The sequence below is a fragment of the Littorina saxatilis genome, linkage group LG7 (assembly GCF_037325665.1).
Source record: "Littorina saxatilis isolate snail1 linkage group LG7, US_GU_Lsax_2.0, whole genome shotgun sequence".
NCBI classification, from domain to species: Eukaryota; Metazoa; Mollusca; class Gastropoda; order Littorinimorpha; family Littorinidae; genus Littorina; species Littorina saxatilis.
This window is the reverse complement of record NC_090251.1, coordinates 17,459,995-17,487,494: the sequence shown is the minus strand read 5'-3', so window position 1 is coordinate 17,487,494 and position 27,500 is coordinate 17,459,995. Positions and strand designations below refer to the sequence as shown.

At 43.5% G+C, this 27,500-nt stretch overlaps 1 protein-coding gene across 1 annotated transcript in view; it reads right to left on the bottom strand.

The window, feature by feature from the left end:
* The window catches only part of LOC138970137 (phospholipid-transporting ATPase ABCA3-like), a 184,847-nt gene extending 157,371 nt beyond the window's left edge, over window positions 1–27,476 (bottom strand). Inside the window, exons 1-2 of the mRNA XM_070342619.1 lie at window positions 27,111–27,476; window positions 21,901–22,215 (exon numbers count right to left, since the gene is read on the bottom strand). Coding sequence (XP_070198720.1) covers window positions 21,901–22,215; window positions 27,111–27,476 — 681 coding nt within the window. The remainder of the gene's footprint in view (window positions 1–21,900; window positions 22,216–27,110) is intronic.
* Window positions 27,477–27,500: the final 24 nt, after the last annotated feature.

Here is a 27,500-nt window from a genome sequence, read left to right as displayed (position 1 = left end):
ACAAAATTAAATTAGTTCTTAGTACATACACAGCATATCAACACTCACAGCACAAAAAGTATTGTCCTTGTTGATTGCAGAAAGTCTTTTCACTGTCCTTTCAACCATCATGTTCCATTCACTTCGTCAAGCGTGACAACACATCAGCTTCAAAATTCCTGACTCCAGGAATTGGCACTACTGTGAATGAATACTCTTGGAGAGACAGAGCCCATCGCAACAGTCGGCCGTTGGCAGTTTTGGACTGTCGTAAGTACGTCAACGGTCTGTGATCAGTCTCAACAAAGAAATGTGAGCCAAACAAGTAGCGATGGAATTTGTCAACTGCCCACACCAACGCTAGGCACTCTCTCTCCACAGTAGAGTATCTGGTTTCTCTTTCCAGCAGTTTCCTGCTGGCATACAGAACTGGATGAAGGACGCCGTCATCATCAGGCTGCATCAGGGCTGCTCCAATCCCCGTGGAGGACGCATCCGACCGCACTGTGAACGGCCTGGAAAAGTCTGGCAATCTCACCAGTGGTTCAGACGACAAAATTTCTTTGACCCTGTCAAAAGCCATCTGACACTCTTTTGACCCACGAACTTTGTTTGGTTGGTTCCTCTTTGTGAGTTCTACCAGGGGGAACACAATAGACGCGAAGCTTGGGACATAGCGCCTATAGAAACTGATGAGCCCTACCAATGACCGGACTTGTTTCTTTGTGGTTGGGGCAGAGACATTCAAGATTTTGGACACTTTGGAGGGAACCGGACGCATGCTACCCTCCCCAACTATGTGACCCAAAAACTCAATAGAGTCAAACCTTGCCTCTACTTTCGACGGTCTCACAGTCAACCCATGTTTTCCCAGTTCTGTCAACAGTCCGTCAAGTGCCTCTAGTTGCCCACACCAGTCTTCTGTGGCTACAAGTACGTCATCAAAGAAATGAACAGATTTGAACCTATCCAGATCCAACATCTTCATCATCCTCGCGAAAGTACTTGGTGCTGTACTCATTCCGAACGGCATCTTCTTGAACTGATATAGACCTTGAGGGGTACGAAAAGCCGTTTTTGCTCGATCAGACTCTGCCATCGGAATTTGCCAATAGCCCTTAGCCAGATCAATCTTCGTGAAATGCTGCCTGCCCTGCAATGAAGCAAACAGAACTTCCGGATCCGGTATTGGCTCAGCGTCAAACTCCGTAATCTTATTGAGGTGTCTGAAATCGATGCAAAAACGAGTACTTCCGTCCTTCTTCTTGACAAGAACAATAGGAGACGAGAACGGAGAAATAGACGGCTCTATTACGTCTAGATCTAACATCTTCGTCACTTCTTCTTCAACCACTTTCTGAGACTCAAATGGTAACGGATACTGTTTCACATTGACCACAGCACCTTCAGGAATCCTCACCGTATGCTGCACTAGGTCACAAGTACCAGGCAAATCCGTCATTTTGTCCTGATGCTTCTGAAACACCGCCTGCACTTTTTGTTTTGCCTGCATAGACAAGTCAGGACTATAGACCACATCATCTACATTCTCAGTCTGAACTGTGGGAACTGACTGTAGTTTGACTTTCTGAATGTCTACCTCGTCTTCCGCACTGGACCCACTGATCACTCCCAATGAGGCAACAACTGGATTCTGACCAACATCTTCATTCCTAGACACATACTCCCTGAGCAAGTTGACATGGTACACTTTCTCAATCCCAGGTGAAATTTCTACAACGTAATCACATTGATTCAGTCTTTTGATCACCTGAAATGGACCTCTTGTCTGGACTGCGCTAGTAACCTCGACACATCCAAATGTACATCCCTGTATTCTACCCAAAATGACGTCACATACTGGATTGTCGATCACACATGCCTCAACACTTCCAGAAAAGTATGGTGTATCCAGACTCACAATCGCAATGGGTAACCGAACTAAATCCCCACTGAACTGTCTACACACCTGTACCTTCCCAGTAAACTGATCATCCCTCACTAGGGACTTCCTGACCCCAACCGTGGAACACCCACTATCCAACATGACCGTGACCTCACTACCATTTAAGGTACCCTCACATGTCTGAATAGACTCGGGAAGTTCATCACAACCTGAAAATCCTACTGACGCCACAGACTGCTCGTCTTCACTACAGCTGGACTCTTTTCAACAGTGACAACGAATACTGAAGCAGTATGCATTTTTTTGGGACAATCTGCCAACCTGTGCGAAGTATCTTGACACCACCAACACTTCCTCTGATAGTTCTGACCACCTCTACCTCTACCAGCCTGACTAGCACCTCTGCCACCCTTATTATCAGGAGAGCTTTGTTCTGTCGGTGGGTTTGTGTCAGCCTGACTATTCTTCTTAGAAAACCTGTGACCACCTCGACCACCTGAATGACCTCCTCTCCCACTTGGAAGACCGACATTAGCCAACAGAGGATCACTAGAACCTTTTGCTGCTAGGTTTTGACTAGGATGTGCTTCCCTGTATCTTTCAGCTGCGTCTATCATGGTTTGAGCGGTAGTTGGTAGGTGGCGCTCTGCATCGGGCGACGCTGTGGTACATTGTCTCTGTCATTTTTTATATTTAGTCAAGTTTTGACTAAATATTTTAACATCGAGGGGGAATCGAAACGAGGGTCGTGGTGTATGTGCGTGTGTGCGTGCGTGTGTGTGTGCGTGCGTGTGTGTGTGTGTGTGTAGAGCGATTCAGACTAAACTACTGGACCGATCTTTATGAAATTTGACATGAGAGTTCCTGGGTATGAAATCCCCGAACGTTTTTTTCATTTTTTTGATAAATGTCTTTGATGACGTCATCTCCGGCTTTTCGTGAAAGTTGAGGCGGCACTGTCACGCCCTCATTTTTCAACCAAATTGGTTGAAATTTTGGTCAAGTAATCTTCGACGAAGCCCGGGGTTCGGTATTGCATTTCAGCTTGGTGGCTTAAAAATTAATTAATGACTTTGGTCATTAAAAATCTGAAAATTGTAAAAAAAAAAAAAAAATTATAAAACGATCCAAATTTACGTTTATCTTATTCTCCATCATTTGCTGATTCCAAAAACATATAAATATGTTATATTCGGATTAAGAACAAGCTCTGAAAATTAAATATATAAAAATTATTATCAAAAATAAATTGTCCAAATCAATTTAAAAACACTTTCATCTTATTCCTTGTCGGTTCCTGATTCCAAAAACATATAGATATGATATGTTTGGATTAAAAACACGCTCAGAAAGTTAAAACAAAGAGAGGTACAGAAAAGCGTGCTATCCTTCTTAGCGCAACTACTACCCCGCTCTTCTTGTCAATTTCACTGCCTTTGCCATGAGCGGTGGACTGACGATGCTACGAGTATACGGTCTTGCTGAAAAATGGCAGCTACTTGACTAAATATTGTATTTTCGCCTTACGCGACTTGTCGTGGATTTACCCTGTTTTCCCTGTGATTCTTCATTTCTGTGTATGGCAGAGTGCTGTGTGAATGTTGCAAGATGAAGACTGTGGATATTTTCAGAAGGTTTGTGACTGTGTTGGGGACACCCCGAAGCGTCCCGGTACCAAAGCGTCCCGGTACCGAAGCGTCCCGGTACCAAAGCGTCCCGGTACCGAAGCGTCCCGGTACCAAAGCGTCCCGGTACCGAAGCGTCCCACTATAACGCGTCACAGGACTTAGAGTGTTGTTTTTTTTTAAACCTTGACCAAGGGCGGATCAATTCACTTTGGAGGGGGGGGGGGGGTTACAAAATGACTACGAAGATACAAGTTGACGGCGCCGAAGGCGCCTAAGCCTCCAGGGGGGTCCGGGGGCATGCCCCCCCGGAAATTTGTTTTATCCAAAGAAGCAAAATAGAGCTATCTGGTGCATCCTGAGCCAATAAATTACCTCTTTTTTGGGGGGGTGGGGGTTACATAACCCGTGTAACCCCCCAGATCCGCCCTTGTTGACCTTGATTTGACCTTGACTTGACTAACCATATTTATTTTTTTTAAATTTAATCTTGACCTTGATTTGACCTTGACTTCACTGATTTTTTTAATTTTGCACAGACCTTGATTTGCTTTCGGTAAAAAAAAATCACTTTTTGTCCAACTTTTCCCCAACTTTACTTTAGATCTGTACTCACAACACACCAATTTGGAAATACTGTACCCGTGTGTACAAGTTCGGGGGAAAAGTCCGTAGGCTTCCGTTCACAAGAGGGATATGTCTGTTATCACACACGCTTTCTGGCTTCATTAAGCGTGAACTTCGGAAAAAGTCTTTTCAGTTCTGCCTCCGACTTTTAAATTGTATCATTTGGGTTAATTTGGGTTTGTTTGGGTTCATTTGGGTAATAAAGAACGCTCGCGCTGGACCCGAGTACTCTTCAGACTGGCTCGCTCCACCAGTATGAAAGTTTTTGTCTTGTGCACGTTTAAGACCAAGTGATTGCTCTGTGTGAATTACAGGCATTCCCTTTGCTATATAATACATTGGCATGCGAGCCGAGGATGTGCGTGGTGACTGGTACCGGGACGCTTCGGCACCGGGACGCTTCGGTACCGGGACGCTTCGGCACCGGGACGCTTCGGTACCGGGACGCTTCGGTACCGGGACGCTTCGGTACTGGGACGCTTCGGTACCGGGACGCTTCGTGATGTACCCACTGTGTTGGCGTGCCTTTCCGTGCTCAAGTGTGTTGGTGTGGCCGGTCTCACTGACCAAGATGGCGGCGGTGGCACGATGCGTAGTACGGTTCAGTACACACGCGAATCATTGTTGTTGTTGAAAGCTTTGAGTTTGAGTGACAGTGTGTATGACTTGCCTGACGAGATGAAGAGAACTGTGTTGAACGACGAGTGTCAGAACAGTGTGAAAAAGAGAAAGAGAGGAAAGAGAGGCGGTGTGATGAGACGACTGAGAAGAAACAAGAACTGTCCCCCACTACCATCGATGATCATGGCGAATGTGCGATCTATCCGACCCAAGAGTGACAACATGAACTTTGAGGAACTGGTAGCGAATGTGCGATTGACAAGCGAGTACAAGAATACGTGTCTGATGTGCTTTTCTGAAACCTGGTGGAATGAGGATGTGAGTGATGACAGTGTTGCGATTGAAGGTTTTGGTACGCCTTTTAGAACAGATAGAGACAGCAAGATTAGCGGGAAACGGTGGGGTGGTGGGGTGGGCCTATATGTCAATGAACGGTGGTGTAGCAAGTCAAGCGTAACGGTTAGAAAGCAGCTCAACACACGGGATTTAGATTTACTGTCTGTGTCTTTTAGGCCCCGTTATCTCCCCCGCGAGTTTGGTCAGATTTTTGTTACGGTCATCTACACTCCCCCTCACTCCAACCCCTCCCACGCCTCAGCCCAAATAGCAGATGTGATCAGAGGTTTGCAGCTTATCTCCCCTGACGCCCCAAACTTTATTGCAGGTGACTTTAACGACTGTGACTTACGCACGAACCTACCGACTTTCCACCAGTACGTGACTGTCCCTACCCGCAAGAACAAGACAATAGACTTAGTGTATGGAAACGTCCCCAAGGCCTACCGATCGTTTGCTCTCCCTCCCGTAGGTAACTCAGACCACAATAGTGTATTTCTTGTCCCAGCCTACAAACCCAAAATTCAGACAGAACCCGTAGTGAAGAAGTCAGTTAAAGGTGTGGTCTCAGGATAGCGTAGAGCAGTTGCAGGGATGTTTTGAGTGTACAGACTGGGACATGTTTCTTGATTCTAGTGGTAGTGTAGACGAAGCTACTGAAGTGATTTCTGACTATGTCAATTTTTGTGAGGATATGATTGTCCCATCTAAGACAGTGAAATTGTACCCCAACAACAAACCTTGGATTTCAAAGTCTCTCAAAGCCACACTCAACGAGAAAAAGGTAGCATTTCAGACTGGAGATAGAGTAGAAAGGAAAGTAGTACAGAACAAGTTGAGGAAAGAAATTTTGGAAGCGAAGAGACAGTACAAAGAGAAAGTAGAGTCACAGTTTGAATCGGGTAGCTTAGCAGACGCATGGAAAGGACTTAAAACTTTGTCAGGACAGGCCAAATCAAAATCCAGTAGCAATAGCTTGCCGATGAAAGAACAGGTTGAATTTTCTGAGAAATTAAACGAGTTCTATTGTAGATTCGAGAAAGATGATTTGAAGGATGATTTAGACAGCGTGACTTCCCAGCTTAAGGTAGATATGGCAGGTGATGAGGAGGACTTTGAAATTCAAGGCAAGACTGTTGAGAAGGTTTTTAGCAAGTTGAATGTAAAGAAAGCAGTTGGTCCTGATAACATCGGTGGACGTGTTTTGAGATCATGTGCCTGTCAGTTGTCCGTTGTTTTTAGCCGTTTGTTTAGTTGGTCTCTGAAAGATTGCACTGTGCCCAGACTCTGGAAAAACTCTACGATCTGCCCTGTCCCCAAGAACAACAAGCCCAAAACCCTGAATGACTATCGCCCTGTAGCTCTCACCTCTATTGTTATGAAGTGCTTTGAGCGCATTGTCCTCTTTAGACTGCTCCATCAGGTCAAGCCCCATCAGGATCCCTTCCAGTTTGCATACAAGCAGAACAGATGCACAGATGACGCCACACTCACACTCTTACACAACGCATACACACACTTAGAAAAACCTGGCTCTTTTGTACGCATTCTTTTCATAGACTTCTCTTCTGCCTTCAACACTATCCAACCCTGCCTCATGGCCCAGAAACTTCTCCGCTACAGCGTGACTCCAAGGCTTATCCTGTGGATTATCAACTTTCTCGTTAACAGAACCCAGTCAGTCCGCTTTCAGACAGCTCTCTCTTCCCTTAGGTCCACCTCCATAGGCTCTCCACAGGGTACAGTTATCTCCCCTGTGTTGTTCACACTCTACACTAACGACTGCAGTGGCACTGACTCCACCCTTCTTATCAAATATTCAGATGATACAGCGCTAGAAGATCTCTCCAATAATGACGCAACTTACTTTGCAGAAGTAGAACGTTTCAACGCCTGGTGTAAAGACAACTTTTTAGACCTAAATGTGACAAAGACCAAAGAACTTCTGATAGATTTTAGAAGAAACCCTGCCCCTGTCCCTGACCTGATGATTGATGGTGTGACTGTTGAGCGTGTGACTGAATATAAGTATCTTGGCACAGTTATCGATGATAAGCTGTCCTTCAATGCAAACACCACCCTCATACACAAAAGATGTCAGTCACGCATCTACTGCCTTCAGAAACTTAGGAAGTTGAATGTGAACCCTCCTATCCTCCAAACTTTCTACCGCTCTTTCATTGAGTCTGTCATCACTTTCGGTTTTGTGGCCTGGTATGGAGGTCTGAGTGTGAAGAACAGGAATGTCTTAGTGCGAATGGTGAATGTCAGTAGCAAGGTGATTGGCAGGCAGCAAGCAAGTGTGGAGTCCCTGTATGAAAAGCGTGTGGTGAGAAAGAGTAGGCGGATAGCTTCAGATAGGTCCCATGTCCTTGCCCACCTCTATGAACTCCTTCCCTCTGGCCGTAGACTTCGCACGCACAAAGCTAGGACACTCCGGCTGCAAAACAGCTTCATCCCCAAATCCATCACCCTTAGCAACATGTAAACACATCCACATACCCGACCCAGCCCCTCTTCTGCCAGTGCAATCAGTAGTAATGTACATGTATGTATTGGTTTTATGTACAACCGTATATTTTCTGATATATTGTATGCTATGATATTTTGCAATGATGTTTAGCCATAGTTCGTTATACGCGCAGGTGTGCGAGAATGTAAGCGCAGTGCTTTAAAGATGTCCATGTGTGAACGTGTAAGTGGGCGTAGTCGAATGTCCATGTGGGAGTGGAGCATATAAGAATGCCCATGTGTGAATGTGTAAGTGGAGCGTATAAGAATGTGTAAGTGGAGCGTGGTGGAATGTCCATGTGTGAATGGGTAAGTTGAGCGTATAAGAATGTCCATGTGTGCGATGTGTAAATGAGACATGGATGTGTTCATGTCTGAATGCGTAAGAACAATGCAAGGAATGTCCAGAGAGGTATGTGGAAGGTGTTTCTATAACCTGCCCTGTTATATAGTGCTATATGTTTTATGTAAAATCAATGTCTTGTTTGTACTATTGTTATGTACCACGCCTGAATTTCTCTATGAGATAATAAAGTATTTTTATTCTTATTCTTATGCTTGTCTTCTTTCAGAAAAGTAACCAGAGACGACGCACAACTAGACAGAATCTGCTCTCTGAGCACCAAGTCACAGAGCAAAGCGAAATCTGTGCCAACTCCAGCCATATCTGTCCATCTAGTGAAATATCTTCTCATGCGGGAGAAAAAGACATGCATGGTTTCACCAGATTCAGGTTTGCATGAGCGAAACTGCGTTCTGAAACCTTCTTCAGTACATTTGAATCTCTTCAACAAATGCGCTGACAGTTTGGCATAGTCATTAGTATCTTCTACTGGTAACTCTTGAAAATAATTCAGAGCACGACCTCTGAAAAGAGTAGGCAAAATCAAAGCCTTCTCATCCTTTGACCACTTCAAGCTAGCTGCGTGCTTATCGAAGCGCTACAGATAACTCTCAATGTCATCTGATTTATCATCAAAATAGGGAATCTTGGGACGATTGGCCAATTTATGCTTGCTTGCTTTTTCAACCAACTCGTCTGCTCGCAACTTTGCCTCCCTGTTCGCCTTTTCTTCTTCAATATCGAGACGACGATTTTCAATCTTAGCTTGTTCAGCTAACTCTCTCTCTTTAAGCTCCCGTGCAGCAGCGAGTTCTTTTTCTTGTAGAGCAATATCATTTTCTCTTTTTCTTCTTGCTGCTCTTTCCTCACGCAAATTATCCTCCACATACTTGTTCAGTGATGCACCATCTTTTCCTAAGGCTTCACCCTCCACCTTAAACTGCGCTATCAAAGCTTGAACCTCTTCTTGAGATGCCATCGTGAACAAACCGCTATCACTTAAGCAAACTATGACTATCCACTACATAGAATGCTAGAGGGCAACACCAAGACTTAGCTTTGACTAACGTGAACACAATAGTCCACTAAACTTTAGAATTTACCTGACTTCCTCAAGTACAGTACTAAAGTGACACAGTCTAGGAAACCGATCAACTGAACTACAAGGGGAAACAATCAATACATTTGAAACTAGGCTCCGCTCAAAAACTTGGCCTAGGAACTAGACATACTCCCATTCCCATACACTTATGAATCAAGGCATTGCTGACCCACAACTATTTACAAACTGTGTACACGTAAAAGGGAAAAATGATGTGTCATGTATTATTCACTTGTAGGTAAAACTAACCTACAGGGCGCTTCATGTAAAGTAGGGGGAAAAAATAACCTACTCGCAAGCAAGAACCAACACTCAGAGAGACAAATTACTCTCAAAAATATATAGAATGTTAACTTGAGTGTCAGATAAGCAAATGACTCACTCCTGTCCAAAATATGTCGTTCAGTCAGGCACAGGATGCATCCGTCCACAGACCAAGGAGCTCCCTTCACAGGCAGATGACAAGGATGTCCATCCTCCAGACTGCATGCATCAGCATCTGCGCAAAACCAAACAACACTTCAGCACCACAAGTCAATAATATAAAATAAGCCTAACTGCACTCAAGGGAACGCACCAAAAAAAAAAAATAATCTTCAAAAATGTTCCAATTAATACATCCTGGCAAGCTCGCCAATGTAAGAGATTTGAAATAAAGAAGATCCGTATTTATCCTTATTAATCTCCTTCCAGATTCTTTATAGGTGCACACACACACACAGTCAATCATCTGACTCCCGCTCAGAAGTTTAGGAAAGCAGAGAGAAGATTAGAAGAATTTGTAGTCTTTCACCAACTCATTCTTTCCAAACAATAGCCAATGGTTTAATTAGAACATACAAATTGGTTTGTTTCTGACATAGCAATTATCAACTCATTCCTCAAATTCTCAAATATTTTCTTGCTTACAATAATCAATTCATGACCTTTTGAAACTCATTCATTCATTGTCCACGACCTTGTGAAACTCACTCATTCATTGTCAACGTCAGAACATATTTACAAGGACAAGAAAGCAAATAAACAAAACATAACTTTTACGTTATGTAGAGGTGACGATGTAGCAAGCCTTCAACCTTACGGCCTCCATCGCACCCTCGCCACACTGGCACCACCCCGCACAAGTCAGACTGGGGCGGCCTGTTACAAAATATAACACCCTACTGTAACAAACTAACAATATTCAAAAACACACCAACCGAGCACAAGAAAATTATACAATTCCGAAATTATTCAAGTACACAAGTCATGTCCGCGCATACAAAAGAAATGTTCAAGTTCACACAAAACTAGCAAAGTACCTCATCTTCCAATATGGCGGCACCCATACAAAAGTCCAAGTCATCCCGGCAATGTTTCCCGGTTCCAAGGTTGACATCAAGATCAAATGTTTTCTTCCAAAGTTGACATCAAAAGCAAGAGCAGGTTTTCTCATCCGAGAGCCCAGGTCGAATGACTTTCAATTGTCAATCACAACTCACAAAATCAGGCGGTTGCGATTAATCATTATAACGTGAACTCGCACAGTTGTAAACTCACGTGCTGCGAACCCAGTTTGACCCGCCCGTAGCAAACACGGAATCTTACTGAGCTGTTAAAACTTTCCACTCTCAAAGTTAAACAACTCCTGACAAACTCTTTGTATTACAAAAAGCACTAGTTATATCCCTTCAACTATAAACACCATAACCGCAATTCATTACAGTGATTAATATAAAATACTGATCTTCCCAATAGAAGCTGATGTGTATACACATGACCAGGACAAGGTATTTTGTCACAGGGCATTTAAAACGCAGACGTCGCAGTTCAAAATATTGTTTTAGATCTGATTTTGTACAGCAGCCTGTGTGATTCAGAATCGTCTGCCCTTTTTCGGTTTAACATTTTATGGACGATTCCTATGAGACTGCTCAATCATAACTGATGACAAATTCAGAAACAGATGATGGTTTCAAGTAGGCTACAGTAATCAATCAATCAATCAATCAATGAGGCTTATATCGCGCATGTTCCGGGGGTACAGTTCTAGGCGCTCTGCAGTGATGCCGTGTGAGATGAAATTTTATACGGCCAGTAATGATTCGTTACAAATGTCAAGCCACTCGTCGATCATTCACACTCAAAGAACCCAAGCCAAATCTGCTCTGGTTCTGAGCAGCTTTTTCCAACTGAGACCCTAATTGTTACGCATCTGCCGCGAAAAGATAGACCACAAACAAGCGGCACAGTACCATGCTTTCGTTTATGTTGCTAAACAAATTAAATGTGCATTGTAAATGTGCTAACAGCAAAGAAATGCATCCTTACTTACCACAAAAATACTGGTACCACATTCATCGCACCTGCGTCTTCTTACCAAAACCTATCGATATATTTGTTTACAATATATTGGTAATTACTAACCGTTAACTATTTTTCAAAAATCTGAAATGACTTTTAAGAATCAAAGAAAAAATTGGCTAAAACGATTGACTTCAGAAAATAAGCAATATTTTTCTGAACCATGAAATAACAAGAAGGGCAAAGCCCATACGACTCACATGCTTTACACATTTTTCCTACCAAAATACATGTGACCTTGACCCAAGATCAAGGTCATCCAAGGTCATGCAACACAAAGCTGTTAATTCAAGACATAGGAAGTACAATGGTGCTTATTGGCTCTTTCTACCATGAGATATAGTCACTTTTAGTGGTTTACTATAGGTATTCAAAAGTGATTTTTCAAACTCCAGAATTAAAGGTTATAACTTCCATGGTCTTGTAGATCTTTTTATTCTGAGCACAGTGATGTAAATTTGTATTCTGTAGGTGAATTAGTTTAGTAGTTATGTACATTTGAAAAGTGCAATTGTAGGCCTTTTAAACTCACTTTTTTCAAGAATAACAAGAAGGGCAAAGCCCATACGACTCACATGCTTTACACATTTTTCCTACCAAAATACATGTGACCTTGACCCAAGGTCAAGGTCATTCAAGGTCATGCAACACAAAGCTGTTAATTCAAGACATAGGAAGTACAATGGTGCTTATTGGCTCTTTCTACCATGAGATATGGTCACTTTTAGTGGTTCACTACCTTATTTTGGTCACATTTCATAAGGGTCAAAGTGACCTTGACCTTGATCATATGTGACCAAATGTGTCTCATGATGAAAGCATAACATGTGCCCCACATAATTTTTAAGTTTGAAACAGTTATCTTCCATAGTTCAGGGTCAAGGTCACTTCAAAATATGTATACAATCCAACTTTGAAGAGCTCCTGTGACCTTGACCTTGAAGCAAGGTAAACCAAACTGGTATCAAAAGATGGGGCTTACTTTGCCCTATATATCATATATAGGTGAGGTATTGAATCTCAAAAACTTCAGAGAAAATGTGAAAAATGTGAAAAATAGCTGTTTTTTAGGCAACATTTATGGCCCCTGCGACCTTGACCTTGAAGCAAGGTCAAGATGCTATGTATGTTTTTTGGGGCCTTGTCATCATACACCATCTTGCCAAATTTGGTACTGATAGACTGAATAGTGTCCAAGAAATATCCAACGTTAAAGTTTTCCGGACGGACGGACGGACGTCCGGACGGACGGACGGACGGACGTCCGGACGGACGGACGGACGACTCGGGTGAGTACATAGACTCACTTTTGCTTCGCATGTGAGTCAAAAAATCGTCAACTTTGGAGCCTCATTGTGAACCCAAAACAAGAAATATGAAGCTAATTTTGAACAGATTACCTCTCCATATCTAAGACTTTTAGCTCAATTTTTTTCCCAAAATTTACGGGTAAGAAATAATTGAATTGAAGAACCCAAACTTGGGCAAATCGTTCAATTTTACCGTTCAAACACGTCTAAATCTTTAAAAGGATATATTTCAGCTTCTAACTGTCCTACCAACATGAACTTTACATCAAAATGATCAGCATCGACAGATCTGTAAACACATATACACAGACAAAGAAATAAAACAGGTTTGAACATTTTCATTTTTCAAGGCTACCCATCTAATCTTCATCTGGAGCTGGAAGATTAGTGCCGCCCAGATGAGCCTTGAGGCTGGCTGTCAGGTCCTCAATGCTACCAGTGAGTCGAAGGCAGCCCTTCTGATTCAATACTGTTTTCTGGTATCGAATTTGGTACTTCAATGCGTTCAAGAGGGTTGATTTCTTTTCTCTTCTCAGTCGTATCACCAGAGCATCAACATCTTCTGCAATGACACAGGGGCCACCAACAGCCGTCATCTTTCTTATTAGCTCGGTTTTGGTTGCTGCCTGTCTGGCCTCCTTTGCCGCCTTTTTTGCCTTGTTTTCCAGGAGCCTCTGCCTCAGTCGCAGCAACACCGCTTTCTCTTGTTGGCGGTTGTGGTGTCGCAAAGACTTCCCTTTCCTTCGAGCGAAGGCAAGAAGATGGCTTGACCGGGTCTCCAGTTTCTTCTTCAACCACAGTGTTGTCCTGTTGTGGCTCAGCATATTTGTTGACGACCTCTGGTCATTGCACCGCTTGTTAATGTCATAGCCCAGGTCACCGAAAATGTTTTCACCGAGCAGATTTGTCAGTGGGCAGTGGTTGAGGACATCTGGGAAGGGAACTGGTTGTCCACCATACACACCGTCTTCCAGAAAGTCATTCAACTGCCTGCGCAATACACTGCACATGTCTGGCATCAGCTGCCGTAGAGTACACTGGACTGCTTCGATGTGCTGACTGGCAAAGTTGTATATACTGTCCTTCAGGGATGCTTTGTCTCCTTGCAGTTCGAATTCCCCACCAAAGATGCCCAGAAAGTGAGGGTCCAGGAGAGTGCTGGAATAATGCATCAATAAAATACTTACAAAAATTCAGCAATTAATACAATATATATTGCTCGTGCTATAACCAAACACTGAATCACAGAATTCTTTCCTTACATTTCTTTGTTCTTGAATATAAAGTTCAGCTAGAGTTGCAAATTACTCTGGTATACGCAGATATTTTTGAATTCATTCGTACAAAATTAACCCTGGAAGTGTCAGAGAAAAATGTAAGTTTGTTAATATGAAAAGAAAACAGAAACAAGAAGGGCAAAGCCCATACGACTCACATGCTTGACCTTGACCTTTACATGACCTTGACCTTCAGGGTCAAGGTCAAATAACTAAACCTAGCAATGACATCATACACTAAGAACTGCTTTACACATTTTTCCTACCAAAATACATGTGACCTTGACCCAAGGTCAAGGTCATTCAAGGTCATGCAACACAAAGCTGTTAATTCAAGACATAGGAAGTACAATGGTGCTTATTGGCTCTTTCTACCATGAGATATGGTCACTTTTAGTGGTTCACTACCTTATTTTGGTCACATTTCATAAGGGTCAAAGTGACCTTGACCTTGATCATATGTGACCAAATGTGTCTCATGATGAAAGCATAACATGTGCCCCACATAATTGTTAAGTTTGAAACAGTTATCTTCCATAGTTCAGGGTCAAGGTCACTTTAAAATATGTATACAATCCAACTTTGAAGAGCTCCTGTGACCTTGACCTTGAAGCAAGGTAAACCAAACTGGTATCAAAAGATGGGGCTTACTTTGCCCTATATATCATATATAGGTGAGGTATTCAATCTCAAAAACTTCAGAGAAAATGGGAAAAATGTGAAAAATAGCTGTTTTTTAGACAACATTTATGGCCCCTGCGACCTTGACCTTGAAGCAAGGTCAAGATGCTATGTATGTTTTTTGGGGCCTTGTCATCATACACCATCTTGCCAAATTTGGTACTGATAGACTGAATAGTGTCCAAGAAATATCCAACGTTAAAGTTTTCCGGCCGGCCGGCCGACTCGGGTGAGTACATAGACTCACTTTTGCTTCGCATGTGAGTCAAAAAGCTGAAGAATAGGCTGGATATTCTGCAACTTGCTTGTCCATCCTGTGGATAATGAGCTGGATATATACTTGTGGAACTCTGTGTACTTGACTTCACTTTGGAGAAGCTCCAAGTATGGACCGGTGATTCGGACGAAGACCAGGGCAACAGCACACACCACAGCTACAAGTCGGAGGTCATCCAGATCTGCAGCAACACTCTCAATTTTGAGTGGCTCTCTTCCCTCATCCCTCTCTCCCTACCACCAACAATCGACTTTTCTCTACCTCCATCCTTCCCTCTCTCTCCCTCCCCTCTGTCCCTCCATCCCACTCTCTTTCTCTCCCTCCCTCCCCCTCTCTCTCCCTCCTACTCTCTTCCTCCCCCCTTATCTCCCTCCCCCTCTCTTACTCCCTCCCTCCTCTCTCTCTCTCCCGCTATCCCACTATCTCTTTCCCTCCCTACCTCCATCCCTCCCACACTTCCTCTCCCCCCCTCTTCTTCCTCCCTCCCTCCCCTTCTCTCACTCCCTCCCTCCTCTCTCTCTCCCTCCATCCCACTATTTATTTCCATCCCTCCCTCTTCCTCCCCATTTATCTCTCTCTCCATAGCTCTCCCCCCCTTACCCTCCCTCTCTTTCTCCCTCTCTCCACCCCTCTTTCCATCTCTCTATCTCCCTCCCTCCCTTTATTTCTCTCTCTCCCCCTCCCTCCCTCTCCCCCCCCCCCCCCCCGCCCATGCTGTGTCTCCTCTCTCTCATTCTCTCCTCTCTCACTCCCTGTCTGGTCTCTCCTCTCTCTCTCTCTCTCTCTCTCTCTCTCTCTCTCTCTCTCTTTCCATCTTGTGCAAATTCGTAGTGTTATTTTCACTGTTTTGTCATTTCTCTAGACAACACTTCTTCTTCCAAATATTCTGGTAAAACCAAGTGAGTCCGCTTGCTTAGATCTGCGCATTTTTTGTTAGATCTGATATTGGGGGGAAAGTGGTAAAACCAAGTAAGTCCACAAAATGCCCAACAAAACCAAAACCATCCATCAGATTATTATGAAAATCGGGTTTTAAACGGAAATTAATGCTATCTATCTTATTATCTCGGTGGTTTGATCTAGATAATCATCACTTTTGAGACATTTTATCAAACAGTAAAAGTCGTTTTTCTCGGAAGAAGCGTCAGTGGACTACTCGGTTTCAGCACACGGCAGAGTAGGCTACAGACAGACAGACCTAGATCTAGCGTCTCCCACTCTTGCACTGTGTCTATGCTTACTGTGTGTGTGTGTGTGTATGTGTGACGGAGTGATTGAGTTTGTGTTACCAAGGGCGGATCTGGGGGGGTTACGTAACCCCCCCCCACCCCCCAAAAAAAGAGGTAATTTATTGGCTCAGGATGCACCAGATAGCTCTATTTTGCTTCTTTGGATAAAAAAAAATTCCGGGGGGGGCATGCCCCCGGACCCCCCTAGAGGCTTAGGCGCCTTCGGCGCCGTCAACTTGTATCTTCGCAGTCATTTTGTAACCCCCCCCTCCAAAGTGAATTGATCCGCCCTTGGTTACTGTGTGTCGATTTCTTACGGGAGCCTTGAAGGCTTCGCCTCTTGTTAGTTATAACTGATGTAATGGTATCGTTTCTTTATAAGGAAGCCAAAGGCAATTCTCAACTGTAACCCGAAATACCGGAGAACGTTGCAGCATGCAAAGCACACCTTGAAACGACATCGAGCAGACGACACAAAACCGCTGATTTTGCCACGGGTCACGTGACCTCGTTTTTTCATGATTTTCCACTTATATTTAGGTGCTACAACCACAAAACCTTCAGAAACCATGAATCTAAAAGCCCAGTCAAAGTTGCCCATTCAACAATCCTTCATTTGAAACGTACATTTAATTAAATCTGTTGAGAACCACAGCTACCATTTTACACACATGAACACCATCAATGGACGACCGATCTCTGCACATGCGATCGGCATTACTAGCATGTATCCGCACAGATTTTATTTATAACTGATAAAAACAATATGAATCAGGATTCTTAAGAACTGTACTCACCAACAAGAGCTTTGAGATTCCATGATTCGCATGGACGAGGCCGAGAATCAGCGATGTCTTCAGTCGCTCGACAGGGCCGTGAACAAGCTTCGGCCATCACGGCTCAGGGTGACTGGGTTGCACAGACGGCTTTGTTTACGTTTTTCTCCCGTAAAGTGCTCGGCGTACAAATAACGTTTAGGCAAGAAAAATACCGCATTAATTAGTCGAATACTTCTTCTTTCTGATAATATCCTTTTGAAATCGATTGTAAATCGCAAAACTTCCAAAAGATTATATCATATATTTCATTTGCTTTGCACGTTTTCTCGCCAACGTCCGATCCCGCTTACTGTTACATGTTAATGAAGCTGAGAAACAAAGCTTTTAATTGGTTATCATTTCTAGGTCAACCGATGAAACAACGCGAAGCACTCTGAGATTGTGTGAGCATACTGTCAGGCCTGACATGCCACAGAGCGTGACGTAATGGCATCCGGTGGTCACGGGGCCTTCGGTTTGAGAGTTGTTATCTGTTCTAGCTCAACAAATACAAACAACCATCACCACAGAAACCAAGATAAGACTTCAAACTTTTGTTTCATTCAGTTTTTTATTACATGCGGTACGTAATTACACCAGAAATCATTTGTGAATCTTTAGCAAAACGGGATACTTTGCCCCCAAGCCCAGCTCCGGACCTCACAGGTCGCGAGAGAGCCTGCCCATGGCCATCTTGTTGCGTAACCGTTTGAAGTACGCCCTCACCTATGACGAGTGCAAGAAGATCGTCATGCAGCGCCTCATCAAAGTGGACGGCAAGGTGCGCACAGACAAGACATACCCCTGCGGTTTCCAGGATGTGATCACCATTGATAGAACAAATGAGTTCTTCCGCATCTTGTACGACGTCAAGGGACGATTCGTTGTGCACCGCATCAAGGCTGAGGAGGCCAAGTACAAACACCGGCTTTGGGACAACTCGGGAAAGAGGCTTTTGACTACCTATTCACTACCTTATTTTGGTCACATTTCATAAGGGTCAAAGTGACCTTGACCTTGATCATATGTGACCAAATGTGTCTCATGATGAAAGCATAACATGTGCCCCACATAATTTTTAAGTTTGAAACAGTTATCTTCCATAGTTCAGGGTCAAGGTCACTTCAAAATATGTATACAATCCAACTTTGAAGAGCTCCTGTGACCTTGACCTTGAGGCAAGGTAAACCAAACTGGTGTCAAAAGATGGGGCTTACTTTGCCCTATATATCATATATAGGTGAGGTATTGAATCTCAAAAACTTCGGAGAAAATGTGAAAAATGTGAAAAATAGCTGTTTTTTAGGCAACATTTATGGCCCCTGCGACCTTGACCTTGAAGCAAGGTCAAGATGCTATGTATGTTTTTTGGGGGCTTGTCATCATACACCATCTTGCCAAATTTGGTACTGATAGACTGAATAGTGTCCAAGAAATATCCAACGTTAAAGTTTTCCGGACGTCCGGACGGACGTCCGGACGGACGGACGGACGGACGGACGACTCGGGTGAGTACATAGACTCACCTTTGCTTCGCATGTGAGTCAAAAATCGAAAACTCCGTTTGATCTTTTATTTTGGTAGATTGATGACAACAGCCGGAACTGAAAGTACCAGAACCAAAAATTAAGGGCATTAATCAGGTAAACTTAGATTAGAAGATTGTCGTTCCTGGCGCGCACTTCACATGTCCGTTAAACAGTGTCAGAGTGAGAGAGAAAAAAAAATCGCAGTTCAACAGTATTTGAGGTCCTTTTACATATATCAAAGTGTAAAGGTTGCTGAACGATTTTTTTTCCTTTTTGCTTGTTTAGTTACACTTTAAATCAAAGTGTTTCCCTTCACAGATATCCCCTTGGGGTTGTCAGATGAGGGTAGTCTCCCATGCCAACAGAAGCTACCATTCAGTTGGATACCATGGGTTGACAACTCTCACTATCAGTACCACCTGACCACTGATGATACACAATAGTGTCAAAACACGTGTCTGGTCTAGGTACAAAAACAATGGTCCTCCTCAGGACTAGATTTCCTTGTGATACGTCCCCCACAAAGGGACTTTGCATTGTAAATCTCGGTCCCCCTTGAGGAGGGTCTGATGCTCCCAATAGGCTGTCTGTGAAGGGATACTTTTTCTCTCTCTCTCTTTCTCTGCTAAGAGATTTTAACAAATCTCGGAAGAAAGTCTCTGCTAACGTTCAGTTGTTTCTTTCACAATTTCTGATGGTTTATATATATTTGTTTAACCTTTATATGTTTATATTTATATTTATATTTATATGTGTATATATGTTTTATATATATTTGTTTAACCTTTTCAAAATTAGATCTAACTTTGTTCGCGTATCCATTTCTGGATCTGCAGGCTGGTACAGAGTTACCTCCATTTAGGCTTTTTCAAATGTCCCTTGTTTTAACCTAATTTCTTGGTTAAAACGTGTCTAAATTTCTAAATTCTTTTTTAATAAATATCAATTCCACACTTTGGCCTTAAATCAAAGTGTTTCCCTTCACAGATATCCCCTTGGGGTTGTCAGATGAGGGTAGTCTCCCATTCCAACAGAAGCTACCATTCAGAGAGTGGTTTGCTTCTTAGTTGGATACCATGGGTTGACAACTCTCGCCATCAGTACCACCTGACCACTGATGAGACACAATAGTGTCGAAGCACGTGTCTGGTCTAGGTACTAAAACAATGGTCCTCCTCAGGACTAGATTACCTTGCGATACGTCCCCCACAAAGGGAATTTGCTCTGTAAATCTCGGTCCCCCTTGAGGAGAGTCTGATGCTCAAATAGGCTGTCTGTGAAGGGATACTTACTTCTCTCTCTTTCTCTGCTAAGAGATTTTAACAAATCTCGGAAGAAAGTCTCTGCTGACTTTTATAATAATAATAAATAATAATAACGGGCATTTATAAAGCGCCTTATCAGAAGTTCAAAGCGCGTGACAACAATACATGTATACAAAAATCATACAATCACTGTCAGATTCAAACAACACATCATGCACATCTCACATCCCCAGACTCTATACTAAGGAACTATCCGTAGTGTTGTTGGAACAAGTGAGTTTTCAAATTGGACTTAAAAGATGAAATGGATGGAGAGTGACGTAATTGAAAGGGGAGTGAATTCCATAACTGAGGTCCATAATACGAAAACGTGCGGAAGCCATGAGCCTTGCGTTTAAAGCGACCTTGACGGAGAAGTCGAGCATCATCAGAAGAACGAAGGGTGCGAGAGGGAGTGTAGAGAGAGACCAGTTCAGAAAGATAGGCAGGTGCCGATTCAGAGATGATATTGTAGCAGAAGCAGGCAGCTTTATACCTAATACGTTCAGATACAGGAAGCCAGTGAAGTTCTTTCATGAGAGGAGTGCAGGGTTGTCGATGCTGTGCTCTGAAAATGAGACGTGCAGCAGAGTGTTGTACTTTTTGCAAGGGTTGGAGAGTGGAGTCAGGGCAGCCTATGAGAAGGGAGTTGCAGTAATCTAATCTGGACAGAATGCAGGATGTAACGAGAGTTTTCGTGGCATCAACAGTGAGAAATTTTCTAATGGAACCTATTCTTCTGATCTCAAAGTAACATGTCTGACAGACTTTCTTGATGTGTTGTTTCATTGAGAGGTGGGAGTCCATGATGAACCCAAGATTCCTAGCACTATCAGAGAGAGAAATGTCACTAGAACCTACTGTGATGGAGGCTGGAAGGGAAGTGGTCGAAGAGGAAGCTCCAGAGAAAAGAAGAAATTCAGTCTTGTCATCATTTAACTTGAGCATATTGTTTGTCATCCATGATTTAATATCTGAAGTGCAGTTTTGGAGAGTGTGCGTCACCGCTTGGATTTCTGTAGGCTTGCATGCTTGTTGGAGTTGTGTGTCGTCTGCAAAGAGGTAATGATTGACTGCGTGTTGCTTGATGACGGCAGAGAGAGGAGTGGTGTATAGTACAAATAAAACTGGGCCTAGAACTGATCCCTGGGGAACGCCGAAACAGAGAGGAGATGGAGGAGATGAGAGATTATTGACAGACACATACTGACTACGGCCCTGTAGATATGAACTAAACCAGTGAAGAGCGGTAGAGTGAATGCCAAAAACAGATTCGAGAATTCTTTTAATTGTTTCTTTCACAATTTCTGATGTTTTATAATGTGGTCACCGTGAAAGTTGCATCGCCTTTAAAGCGATCCAATTGAACAGGTTTTGCAGAAAACTTCTTCTTTACCAAGTCCTGTGTTGAACAGCAGTGAAAAGTTGACCGCTTTTCCTGTTTTACCTGTTCAAAATTAGATCTAACTTGTTCGCGTATCCATTTCTGGATCTGCAGGCTGGTACAGAGTTACCTCCCTTTAGGCTTTTTCAAATTTTCCTTGTTTTAACCTAATTTCTTGGTTAAAACTTGTCTAAATTACTAAATTCTTTTAATAAATATCAATTCCACACTTTGGCCTTAAATCAAAGTGTTTCCCTTCACAGATATCCCCTTGGGGTTGTCAGATGAGGGTAGTCTCCCATTCCAACAGAAGCTACCATTCAGAGAGTGGTTTGCTTCTTAGTTGGATACCATGGGTTGACAACTCTCGCCATCAGTACCACCTGACCACTGATGAGACACAATAGTGTGGAGACACGTGTCTGGTCTAGGTACTAAAACAATGGTCCTCCTCAGGACTAGATTACCTTGCGATACGTCCCCCACAAAGGGACTTTGCTCTGTAAATCTCGGTCCCCCTTGAGGAGGGTCTGATGCTCCCAATAGGCTGTCTGTGAAGGGATACTTACTTCTCTCTCTTTCTCTGCTAAGAGATTTTAACAAATCTCGGAAGAAAGTCTATGCTGACTTTCAATTGTTTCTTTCACAATATCTGATGTTTTATATATATGTAAAAAGAAAAAAAAGGCTCTCCCCACCTCCTCCAAGACAGTGTCCACCTCTGCCTTGACCATGGACCCGGGGCAACCTTTGAGCCTGGCGAAGAAGCTGAGGTTGGTCTGCACGGTCAGCGAGCCGAAGAGGACGTCGTGCTGTGGACACAGCCCCAAGCTCTGCCTGATGGCCGCCATGTCCGTGCGGATGTCCATCCCGTGGACGTAGGCCGTGCCGGCAGTGGGCGGGAGGAAGCCGGTCAGCATGGACATGGTGGTAGTCTTGCCCGCCCCGTTGTGTCCCAGCAGCACCGTGATCTGACCCTCGTACATCTTCAGCGACACGTCCCTCACCGCAACCTGGTGCAAACACAACGTTATTCGTACATCTTCAGCGACACGTCCCTCACCGCAACCTGGTGCAAACACAACGTTATTCGTACATCTTCAGCGACACGTCCCTCACCGCAACCTGGTGCAAACACAACGTTATTCGTACATCTTCAGCGACACGTCCCTCACCGCAACCTGGTGCAAACAAAACGTTATTCGTACATCTTCAGCGACACGTCCCTCACCGCAACCTGGTGCAAACACAACGTTATTCGTACATCTTCAGCGACACGTCCCTCACCACAACCTGGTGCAAACACAACGTTATTCTTACATCTTCAGCGACACGTCCCTCACCGCAACCTGGTGCACACAAAACGTTATTCGTACATCTTCAGCGACAGGTCCCTCACCGCAACCTGGTGCAAACAAAACGTTATTCGTACATTTTCAGCGACAGGTCCCTCCGTGCAAACAAAACGTTATTCGTACATCTTCTGCGACAGGTCCCTCACCGCAACCTGGTGCACACAAAACGTTATTCGTACATTTTCAGCGACAGGTCCCTCACCGCAACCTGGTGCAAACAAAACGTTATTCGTACATCTTCTGCGACAGGTCCCTCACTGCAACCTGGTGCACACAAAACGTTATTCGTACATTTTCAGCGACAGGTCCCTCACCGCAACCTGGTGCAAACAAAACGTTATTCGTACATCTTCTGCGACAGGTCCCTCACCGCAACCTGGTGCACACAAAACGTTATTCGTACATCTTCAGCGACAGGTCCCTTACCGCAACCTGGTGCACACAAAACTGTATTCAATTCATGTCATGTAGTTCGGTAATAACTCTGTCGGGTTTGTATGGGTTGAGAAAGAGTGAATACCCTTGCATTTAGTTGGAAAAACAAACCACACGTGTTTCAGACACACCTCTCGCTGGTGACTGGTCTGTGGATAGTTTATCACAAAAGCTTTTTCTTCTTCAGCGTTCCAGGATTTTCTGGTTACGTGTGAGCTTGTTTGCCCATTTGGGTTTCCTACACTATACTCTGAGAGCATAGTCAGCTTCACTCCTCCTTCGTTGGGTAGGCATGCTGGATATTTTCGTGTTTCCATAACCCACCGAACTCTGACATAGATTACATGATCTTTTACGTGCGTACTTGGTCTTGTGCTTGCGTGTACACACGAAGGGGGTTCAGTCCCAAGCAGATCTTCACATAAGTTGACCTGGGAGATCGGAAAAATCTCCACTCTTAACCCACCAGGCGGCAGCGACCGGGATTTGAACTCACGACCTCCCGATTAAGGCAGGTCAAATGGAGACAGGGATATTACTCTTCATACACAAAGGGAAGCTACTGAGTTGTGTCGCCATTTTTTCCTGGCAGGCTGGGAATTCGAACACATCGAACAGGGAACGCAGAAGAAGAAGAAGAAGAAGAAGAAGAAGAACACGTCGAACATTCGAATGACGTAAATAGAACAAACGTCACATTTTTCAGGCAGCGGAAGTGTGGTGACGCGGCCCAGAACAAATTACGTCAGAAAATGACGACACCGCCAGAAATAAAAACAATGCGACACGCCTACCAACCACGAGGTCAAAAACACGTGGGCATCTAATGAAATCGGTACAAAGCCGTTCTCTTTGCCAGTGACGTAGAGGTTACATGCCGAGTCTCAGTGATTATTAAAAATAATGGTCGAAGTTAGCGGATCATGAAAAATGCGAGCTTCAGCGAGCTTTTTCATGACCGCGAACTGAGACCATTATTTTTAATAATCACTGAGACGAGGTGTGTAACCTCTTTATTCCTCCTTTCTTCAGTTATTCCAAAAAAACAGGAGTTTTTGTGCGAAAGTTTGATCGAATCCGAATCACTCAACCAGTCAACCTGCGCAGGCGATCGATTAATGCGCGGTTGTATAGTTCCGTGCAAATCATTCCATTCTGTTAACACTTCTTTTCAGTTTCCCTGTTTTGGACTAAAATCAAGTACACAGATATGCTGTTATTCTGCTGTGGCGGTAAAGGCAGATATTGTGTGTTCTGTTTATGTTTTAGTATCGCTTAAGATAATGTTCTTTCGTCAAATGGGACTAGCAGACGAACTTTTGCACCCGTGTTCCAACGTTAATTACTGTATGAAGTTCAGTTTTCTGGGGAAAATAGTGTATGAAACCGCTTTATGTTGTTTAAATTGATGAGATGTGTGCATTTGGTTGCGTGTGATCTGTTTATAAAATGAAATATTGTTGAAAACTGACCGTCGGATTGCAGTCAGTGTTGTCGAAGAAACTGCGTTAAAAGAAGGGGAACGACTCTTGTCGCCAGAGTATGAGTTACTTGCCTTGGGAATTTGCTTGTGATGAACGGTTTGTGCACGGCAGATCTAGATTCAGAAAACAACCGAACTCATGGATTTTATATGGAGATTCATGTGTTCAGGCCTGTAGTTGTTAATTTAAATGCGGTATGTTTGTATTGTTTGCTCCAGAGATGTATATTTCGTACGTATAGAGCGTTCGGAACTTTTCAGTCGCAAAAGTAGTACCGAAACAGAACAGCTTCTCAACCCATTGCACTATCGAGGATTCAGGCTGTTGCTGGCTCGTTATTTGTTTGGTTGCTGGGTCATTATCGAAAAATAACTAGCTCTACAAGTTTACAGAGGTAAAGAAGCAGAGGGGGGAATAAATCGTAATAATCACCAAAGCTAACATTGAAGCTCCGGTAGCAGGTAAGAGAGTGTCTCCCAACCCGTGATGCTCACAGCGTGATTGCATCAGAATACCACATGTTAAAACCGGTGTTTGAACTAGAATATTAAGAACAAGTGTCTTGTGTATGCAGCCCTCTTTCTACTGTATGCTGGCAGCAGATAATACAATAATTGAAGTCCTTCGAGGCATACGGGGCCCATAAGGCGAAAAATTGCTTTAATTCCACCCTCAAAAAGTCCCAGCCTTCAAACCGTAACAAATAACAGTACGCACTATTAGGCAAAATTATAAACCAAGCCTTGATTATTAATTGTTATTATTACACTTGTATCAAACAAGTGACCTCCACCTTTTGATTGGCGTTTTTATTACATTTCAATCGGACTTGTGGCCTTTCAAAGTTGCGGTGACCTTTGACTTTCAACAGAGGTCATATGTAACAGTGGTTTTTAAAAACATAATTTACTTGGCTCATATATCTGAGACAAATGATCGGACAACAGCCCTTTACATTATCGTGACACATATTTTTCTGAGGCACACTGGACAGTAATAGTGCAAAGGGTGGGGTTAATCAAGGGAGTGAACCCCCCCTAAAAACACTACCAACCTGTCGTTTTTTTTGTTTTTTTTTAATGCCGTTTTGATCGCTCTTGCGTTTACAACCCATCTCATCAAATCGTAATTTATTTCCAGGCTACCAGCAATAAAATACCTCAACATGAGGAACAAATTTAAAATAAACTCTGGCAAAATACGTGACGTCACAAAGTTTGAGTATGCGCAACATTTTCGTTTACCAGTGCACTTCGTTACCTGCCCATTGCTGCTTTGGGTGATATTTTTTAAATGACTATTCCTATGCAGATGTTTGTGTAATTGGCCGTTTTCAAAACATACCCATTTTTTGATTTTTCGGTCCAAAATTCAAAACGGGCACTGTCTTCCGAGACTCATAGCTCCGAAACGAACCGACTACCCTATATTTTTTCTTATGCTGAATGCATAGCAGACAGATCGAACTTAAAAAATAACCAACTTTTGGGAGAAACCAAATTATATTTAACGGGTCCAGTGAACTACCTTAAGAGGCCGACGTCTTACCACCACGCCACAACGCCCGTCGTCCCATAAGCAAAACTATATTCATTTATTTTTTTACAATTACCACATTTAAAACATTTTATTCCGTTTTTACGGGTCACATGACGAAACTGTAACTAACCATTGGTCAAACATGCACCCTATATCAATTGATATAACGCAGGAAGTAGTCAAAGCCAAGTGATATCTCGCAGGAAGTAACTACTCACTTATGGGCGCCATCTTTAGACGGTCACTTCAAAAATAGTTGAGCGAGATATTTCCCATCAACATTCTTTGATGAAGAATTGAATACACAACAAGCGAAAAGGCAAATTGTCAAAAAAGAAAAAAGCATGCCCAATCTTTTGTACGAAGTCATGTGTCCTAGAAATTGGATCTGAAGTCTTACCGACGGGGGTTGCATTCAATGGTAATTTAGCAGAAAAACAACAAGAGACTCAATCAGCAGACACTTGTGAGAACTGGATAACTTTGACTACAATTTGATAGAGATTTCACCCCCTAGCGAGATAGAAGCAAAAGTGTCTGCAGGCACAATGGTTTAAACCGCACCAGCCCTGAGATTAAAACGTAACTGACCTGACGACTCGATGAAGAAAACAGAGGGAATGAAAGGGAGAGACTGGAAGAGGAAGAGTTGAGTCACATTCATTGTGCATAATTCCTACCTGGATCATTGCGACTCGCGCATTGTTACATAATCGCAAGTCTTTCAGCAGAGACAGTTCTGTGAAAATAAAAGACAATTCTCTGAAATTATGATCACTTCAATGTCCATTGTTCAGTGAAAACGACCATCCGAGTTAATGTCAAGAAGAAGTTCTGAAACACGTCACGTTCCACATCAAAAGACGACATTCTATTCTCTTGCGTCACTATTCTTGGTTTACGCCTACGGTACCATTCGGCGGCTTTTAGAATCCCTCCCTTTGAAGAAGACATTTGCTCAGATTTTCAGTTCATAACTTCTCTACATTTACTTCCATTTTAAGATTCCCTCCCTGAGTTTAAAAAAATGTTGAGAGGTCTTAAAAGGGGGTTCCCATTGCATTTCCAAATGTCATGCAGAGCCTGGTTGGTCACCTGGGGGCCGAACTCCTTGCGGAGGTGGACGATGCGGACCCCCGCTTCTAGCCCCACGGGGTCAGACTCAAAGAACTTGCGGTCAACGCCCTCCGTGCCGGGGTGCCGGGCGCCGCTCGAGTCCGCGTGTCCAAAGAAATGGGCTTTGGTCAGAAAGAAGTTGAAGGGCTTGGGCAGGCCGAAGTCTCCGGGCGCGACGTTGTCTAGATACCAGGCGACCAGGAGGTGGATGCCCGTGTCGAACAGCAGCATCAGCCACACGTCCATCATGGACATCGTGTCCTCGTAGTCCATTGACTCGGTCAGCTTGGACCAGGTCAGTGGCACGTTGGCCTTATCGTGCAGCCCTATGATCTGCATCGGCATCATCATCATCATCATCATCATCAT